The sequence below is a fragment of the Dermacentor andersoni genome, chromosome 10 (assembly GCF_023375885.2).
Source record: "Dermacentor andersoni chromosome 10, qqDerAnde1_hic_scaffold, whole genome shotgun sequence".
NCBI lineage: Eukaryota > Metazoa > Arthropoda > Arachnida > Ixodida > Ixodidae > Dermacentor > Dermacentor andersoni.
This window is the reverse complement of record NC_092823.1, coordinates 96,088,436-96,108,111: the sequence shown is the minus strand read 5'-3', so window position 1 is coordinate 96,108,111 and position 19,676 is coordinate 96,088,436. Positions and strand designations below refer to the sequence as shown.

The 19,676-nt window shown below is 41.4% G+C and overlaps 1 protein-coding gene across 1 annotated transcript in view; it reads right to left on the bottom strand.

Moving 5' to 3' along the window:
• Positions 1 to 1,439: 1,439 nt before the first annotated feature.
• The window catches only part of LOC140213559 (uncharacterized), a 42,167-nt gene continuing 23,930 nt past the window's right edge, over positions 1,440 to 19,676 (bottom strand). The window contains exons 4-7 of the mRNA XM_072284789.1: positions 14,602 to 14,654; positions 12,152 to 12,257; positions 4,841 to 4,903; positions 1,440 to 1,660 (exon numbers count right to left, since the gene is read on the bottom strand). Of these exons, the coding sequence (XP_072140890.1) occupies positions 12,185 to 12,257; positions 14,602 to 14,654 (126 nt within the window). The 3' untranslated portion in view covers positions 1,440 to 1,660; positions 4,841 to 4,903; positions 12,152 to 12,184. The remainder of the gene's footprint in view (positions 1,661 to 4,840; positions 4,904 to 12,151; positions 12,258 to 14,601; positions 14,655 to 19,676) is intronic.

Genomic DNA, 19,676 nt, shown 5'->3' with positions numbered 1-19,676 from the left:
AAAAGGGCTTTACTTAAATTGAGGACTACACAACAAGCTATGAAAAGTAAAAGAAGAATGATGGGTGTAACGTTAAGGGATAACAAAAGAGCAGAGTGGGTGAGCGAACAAACGCGTGTTAATGACATCTTAGTTGAAATCAAGAAAAAGAAATGGGCATGGGGAGGACCTGTAATTAGGAAGGAAGATAACCGATGGTCATTAAGGGTTACGGACTGGATTCCAAGGGAATGGAAGCGTAGCAAGGGTTGGCAGAAAGTTAGGTGGGCGTATGAGATTAAGCAGTTTGCAGGGACGACATGGCCACAATTAGCACATGACCGAGGTAGCTGGAGAAGTATGGGAGAGGCCTTTGCCCTGCAGTCGTCGTAACCAGGCTGATGATGATGGTGATGATGATGATGATGAAAAATCGGTTTACATCGCAGTTTGTCCGCTTATTGAAGCACTCGAAACTTCAAAAACATTAAAAAAACGAAATACTGGCAAGCCTGAAAGCACTCTCAATATTTTACTACCTAATCTTTCGTTTAGAGTATTACGGCATTGTTTCCTAGAAGATATATTGATTGTGACACCATGATGCAGATCGTCGACCCTTTGTAGGGGGACACGAATATGGTGGAACGTGTTTACATTCCGGCACTGTGTCATCTCATCATCAGCAGCAGCAGCCTGGTTACGCCCACTGCAGGGCAAAGGCCTCTCCCACACTTCTCCAACAACCCCGGTCAACTGCTACCTCCGGTCAACCTCCTGTGTCATCTGATGGGCTGCTAATGGTTGTGTGCCCAATGTACCAGCACTAGAGATAACCAGGGCACCTTCAACCACTGCCAGAGCAGCGTGGTTTCTCGCTCTCAGGTGACCATCTTGTGTCTACGCAACACATACAACACGCGGAAAAAGAAAGCAATACTCCTGGTAAAAACACGCGTATAGCAATACATATTGAGCGCTCTCCGGCTTGCCACTATTCTTCTATTGTTTGAAGGCATGGAACCTTATTTACCGCAAAAAAAAGATAAGTCAAGATTACAATGTCAGTACTCCTTTAAGTCAGCCAGGATTTTGGTGTCGCAAGGCTTCTGTGGAAAAAAGACATACTGCAATTTTAGGACGTTCAATTGCATGACCGCAAAGATACCGAATTTTTTTTAATTTTTCATGTTATGAAGTGCGATCAGCAGGCGGGAGGGCAGTGCTGCCAAGAGTCACATAATAAATATTTTGATTTGGGACACAGCTTGGTGTTAATAGATAGTGGGCTGGTTGTGGCATCTTTGATTTGCCTTACTACAGCACCTTCTCACTGCAGCGATATGTAATATTAATATTGGTATTTGTCGATAACGCACACAACACTTGATTTTTTACGCATAACCATATATGACACTCGTATTTTTTTCATTTTTACGTAAGGGTTGATTCTATTCTTAATGTAAAAAAATCTTTGCAAAAAAATTCTCAATGTGCAATAGAATAGGAATTGGCATAAAGATATGCATTTATTTATAGCATCATTCTTTTATTTTGGCCCGGCCTTTTCTATTGTTGGTTGCTTTTCTTTTTGCCCTTCCCTTTCCTTCCTCGTCCTTTTGTTCCTTTTCCTTTCTGTCCTTTTCCTTTTCGTCTTCGCTTCTTTTCAAGTTTGCAATTCCTGTAATGGAGAGAGCCAACAATTTATTTACAGAAGCCAAGAGAGTTCAGCTTAAGCTACCCTTGGTCTGGCCGAATCGCTCAGCTCACGGAAGGGCCACTATTACACTCCTATGCCCGGATTTGTGTAACAGATACACGATCTTGTTATACGGTACATTCTGCTCTATGCGTAGCTCTGCGTAGATACGTAAATTGTCTTTACGAGAACTGCGTACCTTCACGTATTTTATGTACTCTGGGTTTCTGAAAGTGTTATTTTATTCTTATGTGCCGCTTTATTTTACTCATTTGGAGATGACAAATATTCGTGGTATGTGACTGCATCGAGCATGTTTCTGTGTTTGTCCTGAATTTTGGTGGTGCTTGCCCTGCGAAGAAGAGTGGCCGGTGTGAATGAGGGCGCTAACAATTCAATTTCGAGTAGATAACTAAAGGCAGAAAATGCAAAAGAGGAGGCAAGAATGGTATAAAATGCTAGAGGAATTTTGAAATAGTTGCGTTTATTAGCAGCACAATATAGCGATAGTAATATTTCCTGTATTCTTCCTTTTATTATTTACAAGTAATGCAGGACAACTGCTCGTGTATATGAACCACCCAAAGACGCAGTGCGAGCTAAAACATTGCACGGCGTGTCAATTTTTGTGATGAATCCTTTCAATGTCATCTGCCTTGACTGTGCTGCCAAATGCCAAAACGCGTTGGACATTTCTTCATGCTGGCCCTTTTCGTTTCAAAAGGCACTAACTTCGACCCCTAAATTTAAAGGTACACTAAAGTGAAAAATTATTTCTTCTCCATCAGTATATTACCGTTCTACAACATCAAAAACACCACTCTTACAACAATAAGACGGTTGGTAAGCCAGAAAAAGCGCAAGAACAAAATACGGCTCGCGACGCTTACTTAAGTTCCCGCACATGGTGGCTGTGACGTCGTGGATTTTGATGGCATCTTCTAGGGCATCCTAATTATATACAGTGGTACAGATAGACTACATTGTGTTCTAAAGGCACCAAATATTAAACATGTCAAGTTTCGGGAACCTTTATTCAGCCAACACGGCCCAAATGCGAAAACCTACTTTGGTATCCCTGGCGTCACGCTGACGTACCGGCGCTGGGGTTTCGGCGCGAAATTCAAATACTGATACTTGGACCTTCATTTTCTCACCTAATAATCAAACCATTTCTTATATTACGGCCTGCAGGATTCTCAAACAATGCTTCATTAGTCCAAACTGATCTTTTGTTTCGCTTTTGTGTCCCTTTAAGCCATATTTAAGGGTAACTTATATTTTTCGATAAGGTTTTGCCGAAACGTTTTCTTTTGAAACACTTGTGAGCAGCAGTCACAACAAATATGGGCGCAATAAAAGCGTCCGCTGACTTTTCTGTGGCTGCGTTATTCCTTATGTCACCGTCGTTGAGCACCTTTTCGGCCTGCACATAACTCGAACGTTTATACTGCATCTCATGTGAGTGCAGCACAGCTGCCCGCTACAAAGATACGTGTGAGAAAACTCGCCAACTTTCCCGAAATGCTGTGGTACCTGCGTTTCATAAACTTGAAGACTATGTACAGGTGGCCGTCTTGACAGCTGCCTCTCTTTTGAGCAGCAGTTTTAACAAGGACCCAACGTAAGCTTCAGCTTTTTGAACGACAGATTAGTTTTATTCCTTGTATCTACTTCCTACGCAGCTGTCGTGGTTGCTGATCCTGCGCACTACCTAATGCCAAGGAAAATTATTATGGAGTTTTACTTGCCAAAACCACTCTCTGATTAAGAGACATGCCGTAGTGGAGACTCCCGAAATTTCAACCGTCTGGGGTTCTGTAACGTGCACCTAAATCTAAGTACAAATGTGTTTTAGCAGTTCTACCCCATCGAAATGCGGCTGCCGTGGTCGGGTGTCGATGCCGCGGCGTCGTGCTTAACAGCCTAGCACCATAGCCACTGACCAGACACGGCAGGTGCCTAGTTCAAGCCTCACTCAGGTTTGGCTTGTTTTCCCACAGTGACGACCATCGCTTAACTAGGTAAAGAGTTTAAAATCCAGAATAATTCTGTAACAATCTTGTTTATCCACTATTTACATACCACTATTTACATATCCACATACTGTAGCACGGGTTTGTATACAAGCGACGTGCAAACTATCGGTCTATCGCTGCTTTTCAGTGCGTGGTGCGAGCCTTGTGTTCTTGTTATCTTATTTTTGATAATTTCTTTATATGGACTGTCCACTCCTGCCCACGGCCTTCTCTGAAGGCTGGCAGTATTTATAAAATAAATAAATAAATATATGGCTTTTTCCTGGTAAAATTTGGAAGAGATGTGCTTCCACTAAGTCGTAAACCTTGCTGCTCTTGCTGAAAGCACTTGTATCATGACAGAAGGGTGTGACAGCATCAGGGCGACGTTGTACAAAGTGGCATATCTAGCAAAGTACTAACACTCACATATAAGCGTTAACAAAAACAATGGTTTATATCGGACGTTACAGCAGGGTCAATATTATCGAAATGAAAATACATGCGTCATCATCGGGCGAGGACTGTCCGCTAGTTGTGAACAGCGTTGGCTATCGATTTCCCCATTACTTGTGAGGATATGACGCACTACGTAAAATATGCAACAGGACATCTCCCAAGAACGTCAGTTTCATTTCGTTTACTCGACAGGAAAGATTTTACTGGCAGCACGTTTGCGGGCAGTAATGTCGTTACGTACCAGGACTTAGTCACGTGATAAACTCTCAACTATCGCAGGTTCCTTATTCCAGTCTAAGAAAAATTAAAATTAAGCAACCATCATTACGGAAGTAAATGATTCAGATATTTCTGCGGATCTCGACAACCTCTCCAATAAAGATTTTAAATTTAATGGTTAATGCACGACAAGGTTATAATTTTCGTAACATGTTATTTAAGCTCATAGTAAGATAATAGGGAGTTGCTCAAGACGGCAGTACAGATTCCTAAGTTTGTCGCATTCTCGTAGCACACACGCATTTTCTTTTGTCTCTTGGCACGAGTTACCTGAAACACTCAGTAAAACAAACTGCACTAAAAGAACGGTTCATTTGCTCCCTCCTACCAGAAAAACGGCTTTGAAAGACAAATGTAGCACGCCGCTCATTTCTGCTTGCTTGATAACAGAGAAAGAAATACGTACGCAAATGTAGCGTTCATAGTTTTTAAGTCTTCATCATTAAAATAGACCTTCTCCACACCAAACCTGCAGCAAATAAGAAAAAGTTAGTTTCAAATAATAAACCAAGTACTATAGTACTCGCGACATAAGTACGGTACCACACACACACACACACACACACGCACATATGTATATATATATATATATATATATATATATATATATATATATATATATATATATATATATATATGTATAGTTCAATGAGAAGTTCTGTGGGTCCGGTGCATAGGTAGTTTTAGAAACGAAGGTGCACACTTACGAAAATTGCATCTTTAATGTTTTTAACGTTTCGGCCGTGGCACGGCCTTCGTCAGCATAAATATTCTGACGAAGGCCGTGCCACGGCCGAAACGGTAAGAACATTAAAGATGCAATTTTCGTAAGTGTGCACCTTCGTTTCTAAAACTATATATATATATATATATATATATATATATATATAGGTTCTCTTTTCCGACTGGAGACATTGTACAGAATGAGGAGTTTAATAATAGCGAAATTTAAGAATCGTGCCACATATGAAAATTCAAGAGGCAAGGTCATCCGAGTGACGAACGTTTATCATTAAAAACACAACTCAAATATAAATATTGCACTGAGTTCACTGGGTGAAAAAAATAGGCATGTCTACGTTTGTTTGGCATTATGAATAAATGTATAATGTAGTTCTGGGCGCACAGATGATTCGGGAGCTAGTACGTTAGTAACAGCGCATTTGATTTATCAATAAAACAAGTGAACAGCCCGTCACCAGATGCACGTTCAATCAACGGTGTGTTCCTTAAAGCAAAGAAATGTGAAGTTACACAAGCGCATATTGTTGTTAGGTGAAACTGGTAAAAAAATATATTGAAGCAAGAAATTTATATATATGCTGCCTAAGAGTTAGTCATTCTTATTTAAATTATTTGGCAGATGTCAAATGATGGCGAACAGCAACAATAGCTCTAATCCCGCTATGCAGCTGTATCCTTCGAAATGGTGTTTACTTGCATCGGGACTCTCTCTCGTGGTTCCGATATCCGAAAGAAGCAAATATCGTGAAATTTACAAGTGCAAAACCTTGAAGCGCATGCAAATCGAATGGCGGAGACTGTTAGATTTGCGCTTAGATTTCAAAACTCTGCTGTGCACCATTTAAAAGCCATCGCTTTCGTAGGCTAAAATGCTATCCCAGGCATTTTTCTCCACATAAAGAAGAACATGACAAACGTTCACACAAAGTTAAAACCGCAATGATCTTATTCTCATATATTAGAGAGAAAAAGTCGCTGTGCCCTTTTTATCTGCCGCTGAAAAGGCGGAGGGGACAGATCATCTACGAGATACTGCCACTCTTTAGGTTAGACAAATGTTTGTACCGTATTTCTTTACGCTACAGAATGCTGTAACCGGTTTCTGCAGGTAATAGTTACCATTGTGCTGTTGTCGTGTGCTTTGACAACATGCCACCCAAGAGGATGCGCAGAATGATCCTATGCAGTTAAACACGCGAATGCCTTCATCGAAATGGCAAGATTCCAAATGAGATCCGATCTGATGCATGTCGGCGAATCCCTCAGTAACATGCGCAATGACAAAGTAACGTTGAAGTGTTGAGGGACGGTGTTATAAAATTGAGGAGGCATGTGGGGCACTCTGATTAAATTTCGCACATATTGTGGGTGCTCTATTCCTGTGTTCATGAACTACAGCCAAGAAATTCTGTACCAGCCGCAAAATAATACTTTCAATTCCACTCGATTTAGGTTGGTACCGAGATTTTTAATAATACAGTTTAATATATATTGCAATCTGATGTAAGGTGTGCATGAAAACTGCCATTGCTTGGACGTACTAAACACTTCAAAGGGTTTTGAACCACTTTTTTGCGAAGTTGAGGAACGCACTTGAAGTTGAAAAAAGCTATTGCAGAAATACATTGCCGTGAAAAGTGCTTCAATGCGTTCAGCAGAAGTGCAGTTATGGACAATAAAAAGACGCAGTACAAGTCTTCAATACCTTGCAGGGCGAAGACAATGGCGGAACATGGCATGCGAAAGACGATCTGCCTACTGAAGGTCACCGTGGCATGCGATTTAAATTTGATTTTGGATATTCATGTAGACGCCACTATTTCCAGTCGTGGCACCTACGACGCCAAAAACTCGCTTACCCTCAGAAAGCCGCAGTTCGCTCAGCCAGCGCACCGGTTGCGGCGCCCCAGGTCAGCGGCGTTATCTACACAGCGTAGCAGACCGTAGCTACATGCAACTGTAGCGCGTATGCATAGCGTTTTTCTTCGTGCACAACAGGGATTGAGTGTGCGATCGCACTCACACGCTCCACTCTGGCCGTGCAACGTGGTATCGGCTGGCTTCGTACTGCACAAGCTTGACCGACAGATAGTGGCCACAACCAGCTCGCGCATTTTTGAAGCGCTTTCAATATCTCAATAGGAAGCGAATCCTGTTAAGGCGTCAAGTCAGGAGGGACCAGGAGTGAGCATGCGCAGGTGAGCATGCGTGTGGTCTGACCTGAAGTTTTACGTGGTTCCAGGTTAGTTCATCGTGAAAAAAGAGTAATCTACATTAACGAGACTCGATGGCTAGGACAACAATAAGCAGTCTGGCCAAAGGTTAGTCCCTACGTGGGCGGCTCCTGCCGAGCGTAAGCAGGCGACAGCTCGCGTCTTTGGGAACCATGTAATTTTTATCCAAATTCAAAAACAGATTTTTGCTTACTTCAGCCTGCTCAACTATGTCAGCAAATGTACGGACTAACAATAGCACGAATCGTTAGTTATTCAAACTCCCTTCTTGATTGATGTCAGCTATTGGCCAATAGCAGCCACGTATTGGAATATCCTATATAGCGATATATAACGCCTGATAAAAAGTGAGAAATATGGTTCTGTTGAAAATAGCGTTTTGGGAAAGTGGCGACTTTGTGCTCCTTTTGCGAGCTCCACGTGCTGTGCAAGACTGGTAAGTTTGGCTGAGATGTTCGCAGCAGAGCGTGCTGTCTGCGGATTGCAATTTTGTCACCAAGGCTGAGCGGGAGTTTTGGAGCCCTTTAGAAAGCAAGTGTGCAATGTGCAACTTTAAGACAGAGAACGCGAAGGGCTCCTGGAAGAGTAAACTATCGGTGGCTGTGCGCCGAAGCTCCATAGTTGTAGTGTAAATAGAAATGATGTTTTACTTGCAACCACTAAAGAAAACGAATTTTTTTAATTCAACCTAGGCCTATTTGTTTATTTAGTTATTTGTGAAATGCCTTACGAAGCCCCTATATGGGGCATTGAGTAAGGGGTCATATGATCAAGTAAGCACATGCAATCTCGTGACAAAACACCAGCCACTGCACAAACTTAAAGATAGAGAAACATATTAATTACATACAGCTGTGTTTGAATACAATAAAAAGACACTCGATAAGTTTAAAGCAAGCGTATTACAGTGCAAGGAAAAAGTAGGAAAAATACAACGAAACAATCACTATGACAGCAATGGTTAACAAGGGTTAAGCGAGGTGACTGTGTGCCTGAAATTTTCAGAGTCAGTTTCCGCCGCTATGTTATCGGAGAGGCTATTCCAGAGACGAATAGCACGTGGAATTCCAGACGAGTTAAATGCTTCCACCTTACCATAGATACACGTGAAGTTAATGTGATCGTGTAATCTGTGCGACGTGTGCAATGACGTTTCAAGGTGTAGGGAGCGTTTGTTAGTGCGGTGGGCCTACTTATCAAATAATGACAAGAGAACTACGTCGCGATGATTACTTAGCAGCTGAAATGAAAGCTCAAGCTTTACTTTAGTTACGCTGAGATGACCAAATTAAAGAAAACACTCTGGGGGTAAACAAAATTGTTTATTTTTGTACATTGTCACTGTCACCACCATCATCAGCTTATTTTAAATCCACTGCAGGACAAAGGCCTCTCCCTGCAATTTTCAATTACCCCTATCCTGCGCCAACTGGCTCGAACTTGTACCTGCAAATTTCTTAATTTCATCACCCCACCTAGTCTTCGGCCGTCCTCGACTGCGTTTCTCTTCACTTGGTGCCTATTCTAAAACCCTAATGGTGCACCGGTTACCTAACCTACTTATTCCATGACCTGCCCAGCTCCATTTCTTTCTCTTAATGTCAATTAGAATATTAGCTATCCCGGTTTGCTCCCTGATCCACCCCGCTCTCTTCCTGTCTATTAACGTTACGCCTATCATGCTTCGTTCAATCGCTCTTTATGCGTTCCTTAACTTGTTTTGGAGCTTCTCTGTCAGTCTCCTAGTTTCTGCCCCATATGTAAGCATCGGTAGGATGCAATGGTTGTACGCCTTGCTTTTTATTGATAATGTTAAGCTTCAAGTCAGGATCTGATATTGTTTGCCGTAAGCGCTCTCACTCATTTTTATTCTGGAGATTAACTTCTCATGATCAGGGTCCCTTGTAATTTTTTCAACTAGTTATTCCTTCGCACACTATTGAGGCTGACTGGCATCTGATCTCTCGTTCCCTTGCTATGCTATTGATCATTATCTTGGTTTCTTGCATATTGATATTGAACCCCACTCTTACACTATCTAGGCTAAGGTACTCAATGATTTGCTGTAACTCCTCCCCATTGAAGAAGAAGAAGAAGTTTATTTCACCACATAAGTACACTGATATATACAAAGCGGTAGGGATGGCAGGATAAAAGCTGCATAACAGCAGCTTGACAAGTCCCACCTCCCCATGAACAACATGCAGCAACATGGCAAGATATTCGTAGCATATACTTGTGGCAGGGTCAATATATACATATTCACAGACGCATACATATACACACATTTATACATATATTTATATACATACACACATGCATATACGCATACATGTATGCAAGAAAACCAGGAATGACAACTTAGAATTAGCAAAGAAACACTTTTCAACTGACAAACCAAAAAGTTAATTATTCACAGAAATTTTTGCAGTAATGTGCTCTTCGATATATGGCGTATGTTTACATCATTTAGACTATATTTGTTAAGTGTAGAGGGAAGACAGTAGGAGAGTGCTTGAAGGCCATAGTTAGTCCGACGGCGCGGGACTTACCACTGTTCCGTATATCGATTTAGGCGATTGTTGCTGAGCACTACAATGTCGTCTGGAAAACGAAGACTACTGAGATATACGCCATTGATCCTTACTCCTAAGCTGTCCCAATTTATTACCTTGAATAATTCTCCCAAGCATGCAGTGAATAACACTTGCGAGATTGAGTCTCCTTGCCTGACCCCTTTACAGGTAAATTCCTACTTTTCTTCTGAAGAATTAAGGTAGCTGCGGAATCTTTGTAGATATTTTCCAAGATATTTACGTAAGCCTCTTGTACTTCTTGATTACGTAATGCCTCTGTGACGAAAGCCATACAGATAGACTAGTTGTGGTCCGCAGATGTCTCAATTACCTGATTGATTACATTGATGTGATCCGTTTTACAGTATCCCTTCCTTAAGCCAAACTTTTTTTCTTGGTTGACAGAAGTCAAGTGTTGCCCTTACTGTTTTGGAAGGTATCTTAGTGAATATTTTCTACAATACTCAAAGTAAGCTAATGAGCCTATAATATTTCAATTCTTTAATGTCTCCCTATTTCTGGATTAGAATAATGTTGACATTCTTCCAGTTCTTTGTGACCAATGAAGTCCTTAGACATTTTGTATAGAAGACCACAAGCTTTTCAAGCATATGGTTTCCTCCATCTTTGATTAAATCGACAGTGATTACTTCTTCTTCTGCTGCTTTTCCTCCTTTCATGTCTTTTAGGCCTTTCTATATTCATCGCGGCTTATAGAAGGAGTATCTATAACCTGTTCAATACTACTTCAGATGGCGTATCCTGGGTGATCAGGGCATTGCACAGGTCAGTATAAAATTGTTCCGCTGCTTTTAAAATATCTTCGAAATTGTTGATAATATTATGCTGCTCACTTTCAGTCCCTACATTTTGGCTTGTCCTATGCGAAGTGTTCTTCTCAATGACTTCATGCAGCTTTCATTTTGTACTGTTCCTCAGTCTATCTTACTTCATAATTTCGAATATGCTTTATTTTCTACTTGTTGATCAGTTCTGTCTGTTCCGCGAATTCTATCTGATATCTTGAGTTGGACAGTTTTATTCCTTCTCGTTCCTTTTTAGGCCATTCGTAGATTGGGAGAGCTTCCCTACTGGTTGCCTTGGTGTGTTAGCTCCCACTTCAGTTATATCTTATGAAGCCAGCCTGGTTACGGCTTCATTCATTACCTCTATGTCATCCTCATCTCGCTGTCTCGCTATTCTAAGGCTGCATATTGGTCTGCAAGTACAAAGCCTGAATTGGCCTGCTTTTACCACTACTGCGTCTAGGTTGGCCTGTTTCTTCATGACCACTTTTACTCTTTGTCTTTTCAGATTGAGATGAATCCTAGGCATCACCCACCTTTGATCGCTGCACTATACACTACCCGACACTTCTACATCCTGTACTCTGCTGGGATTGGCAGAAAGTATGAAATCAGCGTCATTCCTTGCATCACCATTAGGGCGTTTCGAGGCCCAATTTTGTTGTGACGCTGTCTGATAAAGGTGATCATTCTTCGCAGTTTATTCCTTTCCACGAATTCTACCTCCATCTACCCTCTAGTATTTCTACAATCGACGCTGTAGTTGCCAATTGCTTCTCCACCCGCCTCCTTTTTCCCTACTTTTTCATTGAAGTCACCCATTAATACAGTGTACTAAGTTTGCACTTTTCTCACGGCTAATTCCACATCTTCATAAAACTGATCTAATTCATCATCATTATCATGACTATGTATGGTTTGTGAAATATACTTGAACTAAAAAATTGAAAAATAAGATGTTATGATTTTGTACTATTTGTACTAGCTCATTGCCAGGCTATTGAATATACCTCTTTATTTAACCAATATTTTTCTGTGTATTGTGGGCATTACATATTAGAACTGCCAATGCAAACAATGCTATATGTTGAAGCTATAGAAGATTCCTCAGGTGCTGTTAACATTCCATTCATTACCCTGATTTTTAATAAGAGCTTACTAAAACAACAAATCCACGATCAGTGATACAAGATGGGAATTTGTAGAAACGAATTCGCTCAATAAACACTGTCGTTCCTTGTGGAATTGGCGTGATGCTACGCTAAAAGCAGACGTCGTTTGTTTACCTTCTTTCCTAACGTGTGTAGCACATTACATTATGCAGTTAAACGTAGATCAGGAGAGATTCATGACTCACGTGCCCGCTGTTCCTTTCACCATGCTGCGTGGATTATACTGTCCTTGAAACTCCACAAATATCACCGCGCTTGGCCCTTTGCAAAATGTCCCGTTTGTGGAGACGTCTGCAATTTGCCAGGCATTGTAAGATTATTGAAGCGAAGCTTTTTTGCCGAGTTACAAACAGTTTTTGTGCGCATCTCGCCTCTAACGCCAAACAGTTTTAACGGGATGGCGCCAACTAGCAGCACTACAGCGAAAAAGTAGTTTACGAGATTGCCGTTTCACGCGTAGGGTTTCATACAACAATTAATAGAGAGAACCGGGGCTAGGACGTACGAAGGTGCAAGAATGGTTATTGAACCAACATGCGATTGGCGGTTAATACACCGGTTTTTCCCTGGTTAAATTCAAGCAGCGCTGCGTCTTTGCAATCTCAGTTTTTGCACAGTACGATGTTTCAAATAATTAAATAAACATTAATAAAAGTTTACGAGGGAACGATTACAACACAGGATTTCTAGCATACAAGGCTAATATTCAAACCACTACACCACGGACGCCTTTTATTTTCTGTCAAGGTATTTATTACGAATATAAAACGTACTTGCGTAAGGTATCTACATAAGAGCCAAACAGTCATAGCCGCGTCTACGAGCACAACTGAGATACATCACACTACAGTTATTACAGAGAACTGTTCTCTGCAAGGAAGGCAAAAGGCTACACTGCATCAACAATGGAAAGTCGTCTCCTTAGAAGTCTCTGTGATCATAGAAGTCTTTCAGTTGTGAAAAACAGCTTCCAAAGCTGTTGTCAATCAGACTACAATTTGCAATGTCCATACTTATTGGTTCTCACAAGACGTGTGGTCTGAAAGGCCACTCACTACAAACAAACATACACATCGCCCCTAGAGTAGTGGAACACTGTGCCAGTTCTCGTCACCAATCACCAATGCTCCAAGTAGACTAAGCTAAGGCGATGGATAGGGTCCGTCAATATTTTCTATTTTCTTTTCTCGAGCATGCTAACGTCGGCTCTGTTATATTTGAAGATGTGAAACTGTGCTACAACTATTGTTAAACTCGTTTGATTGGTAATTGTCACCTGTAGAAGCCTGTTGAACAAAGGTTTCCCACGTCGCCATTACTTTTGCCCTTTACTTAGAAGCTCTGGGTTTAAACTTAATTCCCTCTAGTAATATTCATGGCTTCGCTGTTTCTGGAACAGAGGTAAAGGTGCTGGCATATGCAGAAGACTTCGCTTTTCTTTTCTATGGTCAATTAGAGGTCACATTACGCAACGGACGCAAGCATCGACAAGCGGCACATAACTCCGTTTCTCGCGAGTAATCAAGCGCGTGACGACGCTTGGCATGTTTCGGTATGACATGCTATATGCTAGACGACATGGTAAGAAAAGCTGGCCCTCCTGGACGTGGTCTCGCGAGGGCTGGGGTCTGCTGGCGCCTGCTAGCTTGGACATCAAGAGCGCGCCGTTGACACAATCTTTGCCATTTTCTCGCGAAAGTTAAGCACATGGACGAAATTTCTCTCTCTCCGTGCATTATTCTAAGATATTTTTCTGTTTTGTTAATTGGACGGAAATATTACGAATTTTAACGCATTAAAATTCGATTGCACTGAAGTGTCCAACAATTCTCTCCTAGTCATATATATCCCGTCTCTGTAATTTGGGACACTTCGAGTATATTCGATATGTTTTGATAAGAAATCATCAAATATACTATTCAGTGAAAAAAATAACCGACCTCTGTCAACTGTAGCGGCGAAATGACAACCTAAACTTTTATTGCCATTAGCTGGGGTGCCAGGCCACGAACGCGCCTTGAACAAGCAGAGTAGGTGAAAGGGTCCACTTTCTGAAGCATAGGTGCACCAGGTATTGTGTGAGGGGTGAGGGCAACACCTTGATGCCACGCACCACGTCACCCTCGCTCTCTTTCTGGGCACAAGCGCTCCTCGACGCTGAAGAGCCAACGCCTGAGGCATTGTCAGAGCCGGCGAAAGCGAAGCCTTGCTGCTGTGCTTGACAGTGAGGTGTTGCGTGAGGCTATCTGTGAAAACGAACGTCTACATATTTGCAACAGGTATTTTAAACATTCAGGAAATTCAAATTCCGCAACACTGAAGTATGATAGATGCTTGCGTAGGTACTGCTAAAGTACAGCAAATGTCCAGCTTTCCGAAATTTGTAGTCAATGATTGAACCTTCTTCATCATTTCCCTGCTGTTTTTTATTATTTACGCTACGCAACTGATGTCGCGTTGCCATGTTTAAACGTTGCTACTGGAGCTTGCGATGCAACATGACGAAAAAGCAATGCTCGCAGGACAGAGATATTAGTAGAGTGGGTATAAAGTCTTCATGCTACCAACGTGCAAGCTTCGTGGAATGAAGTAGTGGTGTGCAGACAAAAGGCTTTATATTAGTAAATTTTCTTACCTGACAAGGGATAGCGATTCTTCTGCCCAATATCCACTGAATATATAGAGTATCTGAAACATATGTAAAGCAGTTTTGCATTCTGCTGATGTCTATTCTGTTTTCAAGATAGACCCGCCGTGGTTGCTCAGCGGCTATGATATTAGGCTGCTGAGCAGAAGGTCGCGGGATCGAATCCCGGCCACAGTGGCCCCATTTCGATTGGGGCGAAAACACCCGTGTACTTAGCTTGAGGTGCACGTTAAAGAACCCCAGGTGGCCGAAATTTCTGGAGTCCTCCACTACGGCGTGCCTCATAATCAGAAAGTGGTTTCGGGACGTGAAACCCGATATTTTTTTGTTCTGAAGATAGAAAAAAATTCCTAGTATTGGTGTGCCAGATAACTTGTGAGAGTTTTTCTTTCGTCCCAATGATTAATTTTGTGTTCTAGCCCTCCTCACTTTTAATGGTCACGGTCATCTTTTGTATATACCAGATATTTGCATATGGCTTCACTGCGTATTAATACTGCTTTCAGGGTTATACCCCCCTAAGCAATTGGTTCTGACCTAGTTCAGTGTAATGTTTTAAAAGCATGTGCGACTGCTCTTTCCAGGTATTTGGTGGTAACGATTAAAGGCTCCTTATCGTCATCTCTGTTACGATTACAATGAAACATAGCCGGCATAGTTGCCATGCGTAAACGTGGCCGTGAATGTCATTTTTCTAAGTGCAGGACATTTGTCTGTAAGCAGGATATGCTCAAAATAACTGAACACATTTTTTATTCATGAGTATGTCATCACTCTGCAGAATATAAGTTCGTGTCCCTTCCGAAGAGGCCTTTCTTGCCCACATAGTTAGTAGAATTTTCGGGTGATGTCATATTAGTATATGATAGACCTAAACAAATTGACTGTATCACACCAAACTTTAGAAAAGTTTTCGAAGCAGTACAGCACTGCTTACTGCTTCTTCAGCTCTTGCAACTGGGTGCAACGTAAAGCATCACTAGCTGGCTACATATTTATCTCAATGACTGTTTCCATAATGCTGTAATCACCGGCTCGAAATCTGAATTTGTCACTGTAACATCAGGTGGCCCTCATGGGTGTCTACTGGGGCCCTCGCTATCCTTGAGTTACATCAACGACGTCGCTGTAAGGGTCTCGTCAGCAGTCAGGCTTCGTGCAGGTGACTATATGACTGTGTGTTATGCGAACAAATTATTTGTGCTGACATTGCCACCAACTTACAAAATTAGCTCACCTATATGCTATGATGGCGTGAAAACTGGAATAATAAATTAAGCCCCTCCAAATGTAACTACATCCTCGTCAGACTGAAACGCAACGCCCTAATATGTATGTGCTACCTAAATAATGAAAGCATTTCTATTGTGAAAATTTTTAACATATATTTGTAGCCTTCTTATTATAGCTCACCTGGAATAAGCATATTGCAACAATAACCATAAAATTCATCTTCCAGGAGTCGCCCCAGGAAGTAAAAACAGTGTCGCATAAAACCAACCTATGGCCCATTCTAGAATACGCTCTCATTATGTGGGGTCCTTATACTAACGTTACAACTCAAAAGTTAATAGCGGTTCAAAGACGCCGCGCACATTTTGCAACTAATTCATTTTGCCGTAAGGTTGGTGTTACCACCCTCAAAAATGTTTACACGGTATACACTTGAAACACGTCACCGCTTTTTCTCACTTTCCTTTCTGAACAAACGAGCCCGTAAGAGCCCGCACATTGATTGCCAAAAGTACTTGAAGCCTCCCACAAACTATTCTCAAAGAAGGAATACTGTTAAAGAAAATTAGAGAAATTAGGTGTCGTATCACATTCTTGTAGTCCTTTTTCCTTCACACAATATGCAAGTGGGACAACTTGCCCATTACGGCTGTTGCCGCAATTAGTGAGTCGCGTGCCACCTTACTACAGCCAACTTTGTTTCAAACGTAGTCACGATACATAAGTGTTAACCTAGCCCCCATGCCTTGTTATATTGTGACTTTTTGCTTTCTCTGACACGTTTCGTGTGACTGTTGCTGACACTGACGTTCCATTTTGGTCTTGTTCTTCCAGTTTTATTTCGTTTTATTTTTTCATTAATTTCGAAGACACCCCCGCTTCAAATATTCGCCTATAGTGATTCCAATTTAAATAAAAACAGTGTAATGTGAGTAGCAAGGGTGTAAACTTTAACTTAAAGTATAATTGGTACACATCAACCTGTACAGAACGAGAACATTCTTATTACTCTGTTTATTTTCGATATTGAAATCTGTAACAGGTCCACGCGAGATTGAAGACACAAAGTATGCGAAAAATTGCGGTGAAAAAAAGCGACTAGTTACGTAAACAGACAAATAATATTCCCTCATTGAGGGTAACTGTAGTAGTAGTCATTGATACTATGGGAACCTGGCTCTTCCTTAATAATAGATTATGCACACATTGACAGCCATTTTGGTCATGTACAGTATAAACACAGCCATAATTTAAATACACTCTGCAAGGGCTCAAAAACAATCCTCTCACAAGAATGGCTATGATGAGAAAAAAATTTTTTAAGGCAAGCAACGACAATTTTCCAATCTATCATGAGATGATGATAGCTTTGTCGTTTAAATATACTAGCACTTATGTAGTCTTAGGCTCTTCGCTCTTTGTAGCCCTACAACGCTACAGGTTCCTTGCTCAAGACGTTTAAAAGCGGCTTTGGCATGAGGGAAGGAGGCCCGCAATGATGTATTCATTCGTCTGATACACATTATCGCATACGTGCTTTTTTGGTACCGAAGCTCCTTTGAACGACTGGCACGGGCGCAACATGCCAGATTTCGCGTTCTTTTCCCTTAGCAGATATTGATTTCTTTCAGACACTGTGTTAGCCTACACTGCTTTTGGGACCGGCCCACATTTGTTCTCCGAGAAATTCGGACATTATAGAAATGACTATATTTGAACCAGGCATAAACTTTTTATGCAAACAACTAATTTCGAAAATTATAAAAATAAGGTGGTATCTTATTTATGCCTTCATAATATTTGGTACCTCCCGCATGTTTCTATTTTGGTCAGTGCCTTGCCACTTGTGCCAGCTGCCTTAATGCCTCGAGGGCAAGCGCCTACGCATGGTGGTATTTTTCATGAGTCGTCAGATGATGAATTCTGTTTCGTCAGAGGTTGCAGTTTCGGTTATTCGCATGTACCACTCTCATAACAGTTGTACTTTGTAAACGATTATCATTGCTCCAGCAATTATCAAGACACTTCATTCGAATTTCCGTCCTTGCCGTGAAGTTTCGTACAAAGTCCTTGTGTGATAAAATCACGCCTCACCCTGCGACGCTGTTTGCTGTGAACGCGTGAGAAAGTGTGGTAGGGTCAGCCCAGAAGAATGGTTGCTTTACTGGAGCTGTCTTCCCGCTCGCCTATCTTGGGCATTAAAAGGAAGGGATGTGAGCGCTTTCAATGTTGGAGCTAATCTGCGCCGTGTACAAAGTCTACAGCAGCCAACATGACTTGGGGTTTCGTGTGCACTGTGTCTGAGGCGACGTAGTCTGAAGCTTTGAAGCTTCGTTAACCTAAAGGCAGCACGAAGCAACCCTCGACCGCTGCCGTTGATCTTCATCGTACCAGCCATTTAATAGCGAGTGTCTGTAGCCATTCATTCAGATCTGTTAACGCTTTCAGCGCACGAGTGGCACCATGCTCGTTATTTCGTATGCGAATGATTACTGCAGTTTATACAGCATATAAAATTACTAACTTCACTTCATACAGCTGTTTATTGATTTGCTATCGCACTCGATGCTTCGCTTGTCGGGCGAAACAGCAAATTTGTTTGTTTACTGCTAGTGTTTCTGTAGCACTAGAAGCACGTCGGTAATATTTTGGTATCATTATTACTCTATAATTGTCTTATATGCAGTTGATGCATGTTGTTTCAATTTAGTTAGTCCACTTCTACGGTATGACTATCGCATCCGCTGCAAATTTGGTCGCACTCCGTACAACCGCGCTACTCAAAATTGCTGGAGTGATATGTGTCACTACTTAACACAAGCTGATAAAGTGGATGAAAACCACTTCAAAGTTCAAAATTACATTTTTGTTAGCGCATCCCATTCATTTTCCTTAATTTTATGAGCAGAGTGGTAGCTAGCACTGCAGGATTATTCGACAGGACTAGATAATCTACTTTACTATGCCTGAAATCTTGTACGTTGACAACCTAAAGTATTTTTTCCTTCCTAATTTATAGTATTGGCGTCATAGTTGAGCTGCTCACATATTAAAACAATCACATATTATTCACTCATTCTTATTTGTTTGCCAATTTATTTGAGAGTACCTGTGTTTTGCTTGCTCTGATTTCTTTCTGAAAAAGAACAAGTGCTAACGCAAAGTTTCAGTACGACGAAGCGTCTTTTTTGAGTATTTTGATTGTACTGAAGTGCAAATGCTGAAAACATACACACTGTCGTTATTTGGGCAGTATATTAGAAGCAAAAGGACAGAGAGGTTTTTTGGGGCGTAGAAGTAAGCACAAGCTAACTGGTGTTAATTTTTATTTATTTCTCACTAGCTGAGTGAAAAATACGTCTGAAAGTTTTACAGTACTCACCCTGAAGCATGATATAAAATAGTGGTATTCGACACGTCTAATGATTGTGCGTATTTCGTCATATTCTTTAATGTTTCGGGCCCATTAATGGATTTATTGTCATAAAATACCAGCCAATCCTCCTTCTGAAAATAGTGAAGATAAAATTGCAATTGAAGGCTTTAGAAAATTGGAAGGTCCTGCTAAAAGGCCTTATAGCCAAAGCGTTGTTATCGCACTTTCGGTGCCTTGAGTCTGTCTGTCTGTCTCTGTCTGTGTCTGTCTGTCTGTCCGTGCTCTTGTGCCCAACAAGTGGCCTAAGTTGTCTATCAACTTGGTCCACTTGTTATGTTAAATTAAAGTAATTATATTATGGGGTTTTACGTGCCAAAACACCTTTCTGATTATGAGGCACGCCGTAGTGGGGGACTCCGGAAATTTCGACCACCTGGGGTTCTTTAACGTGCAC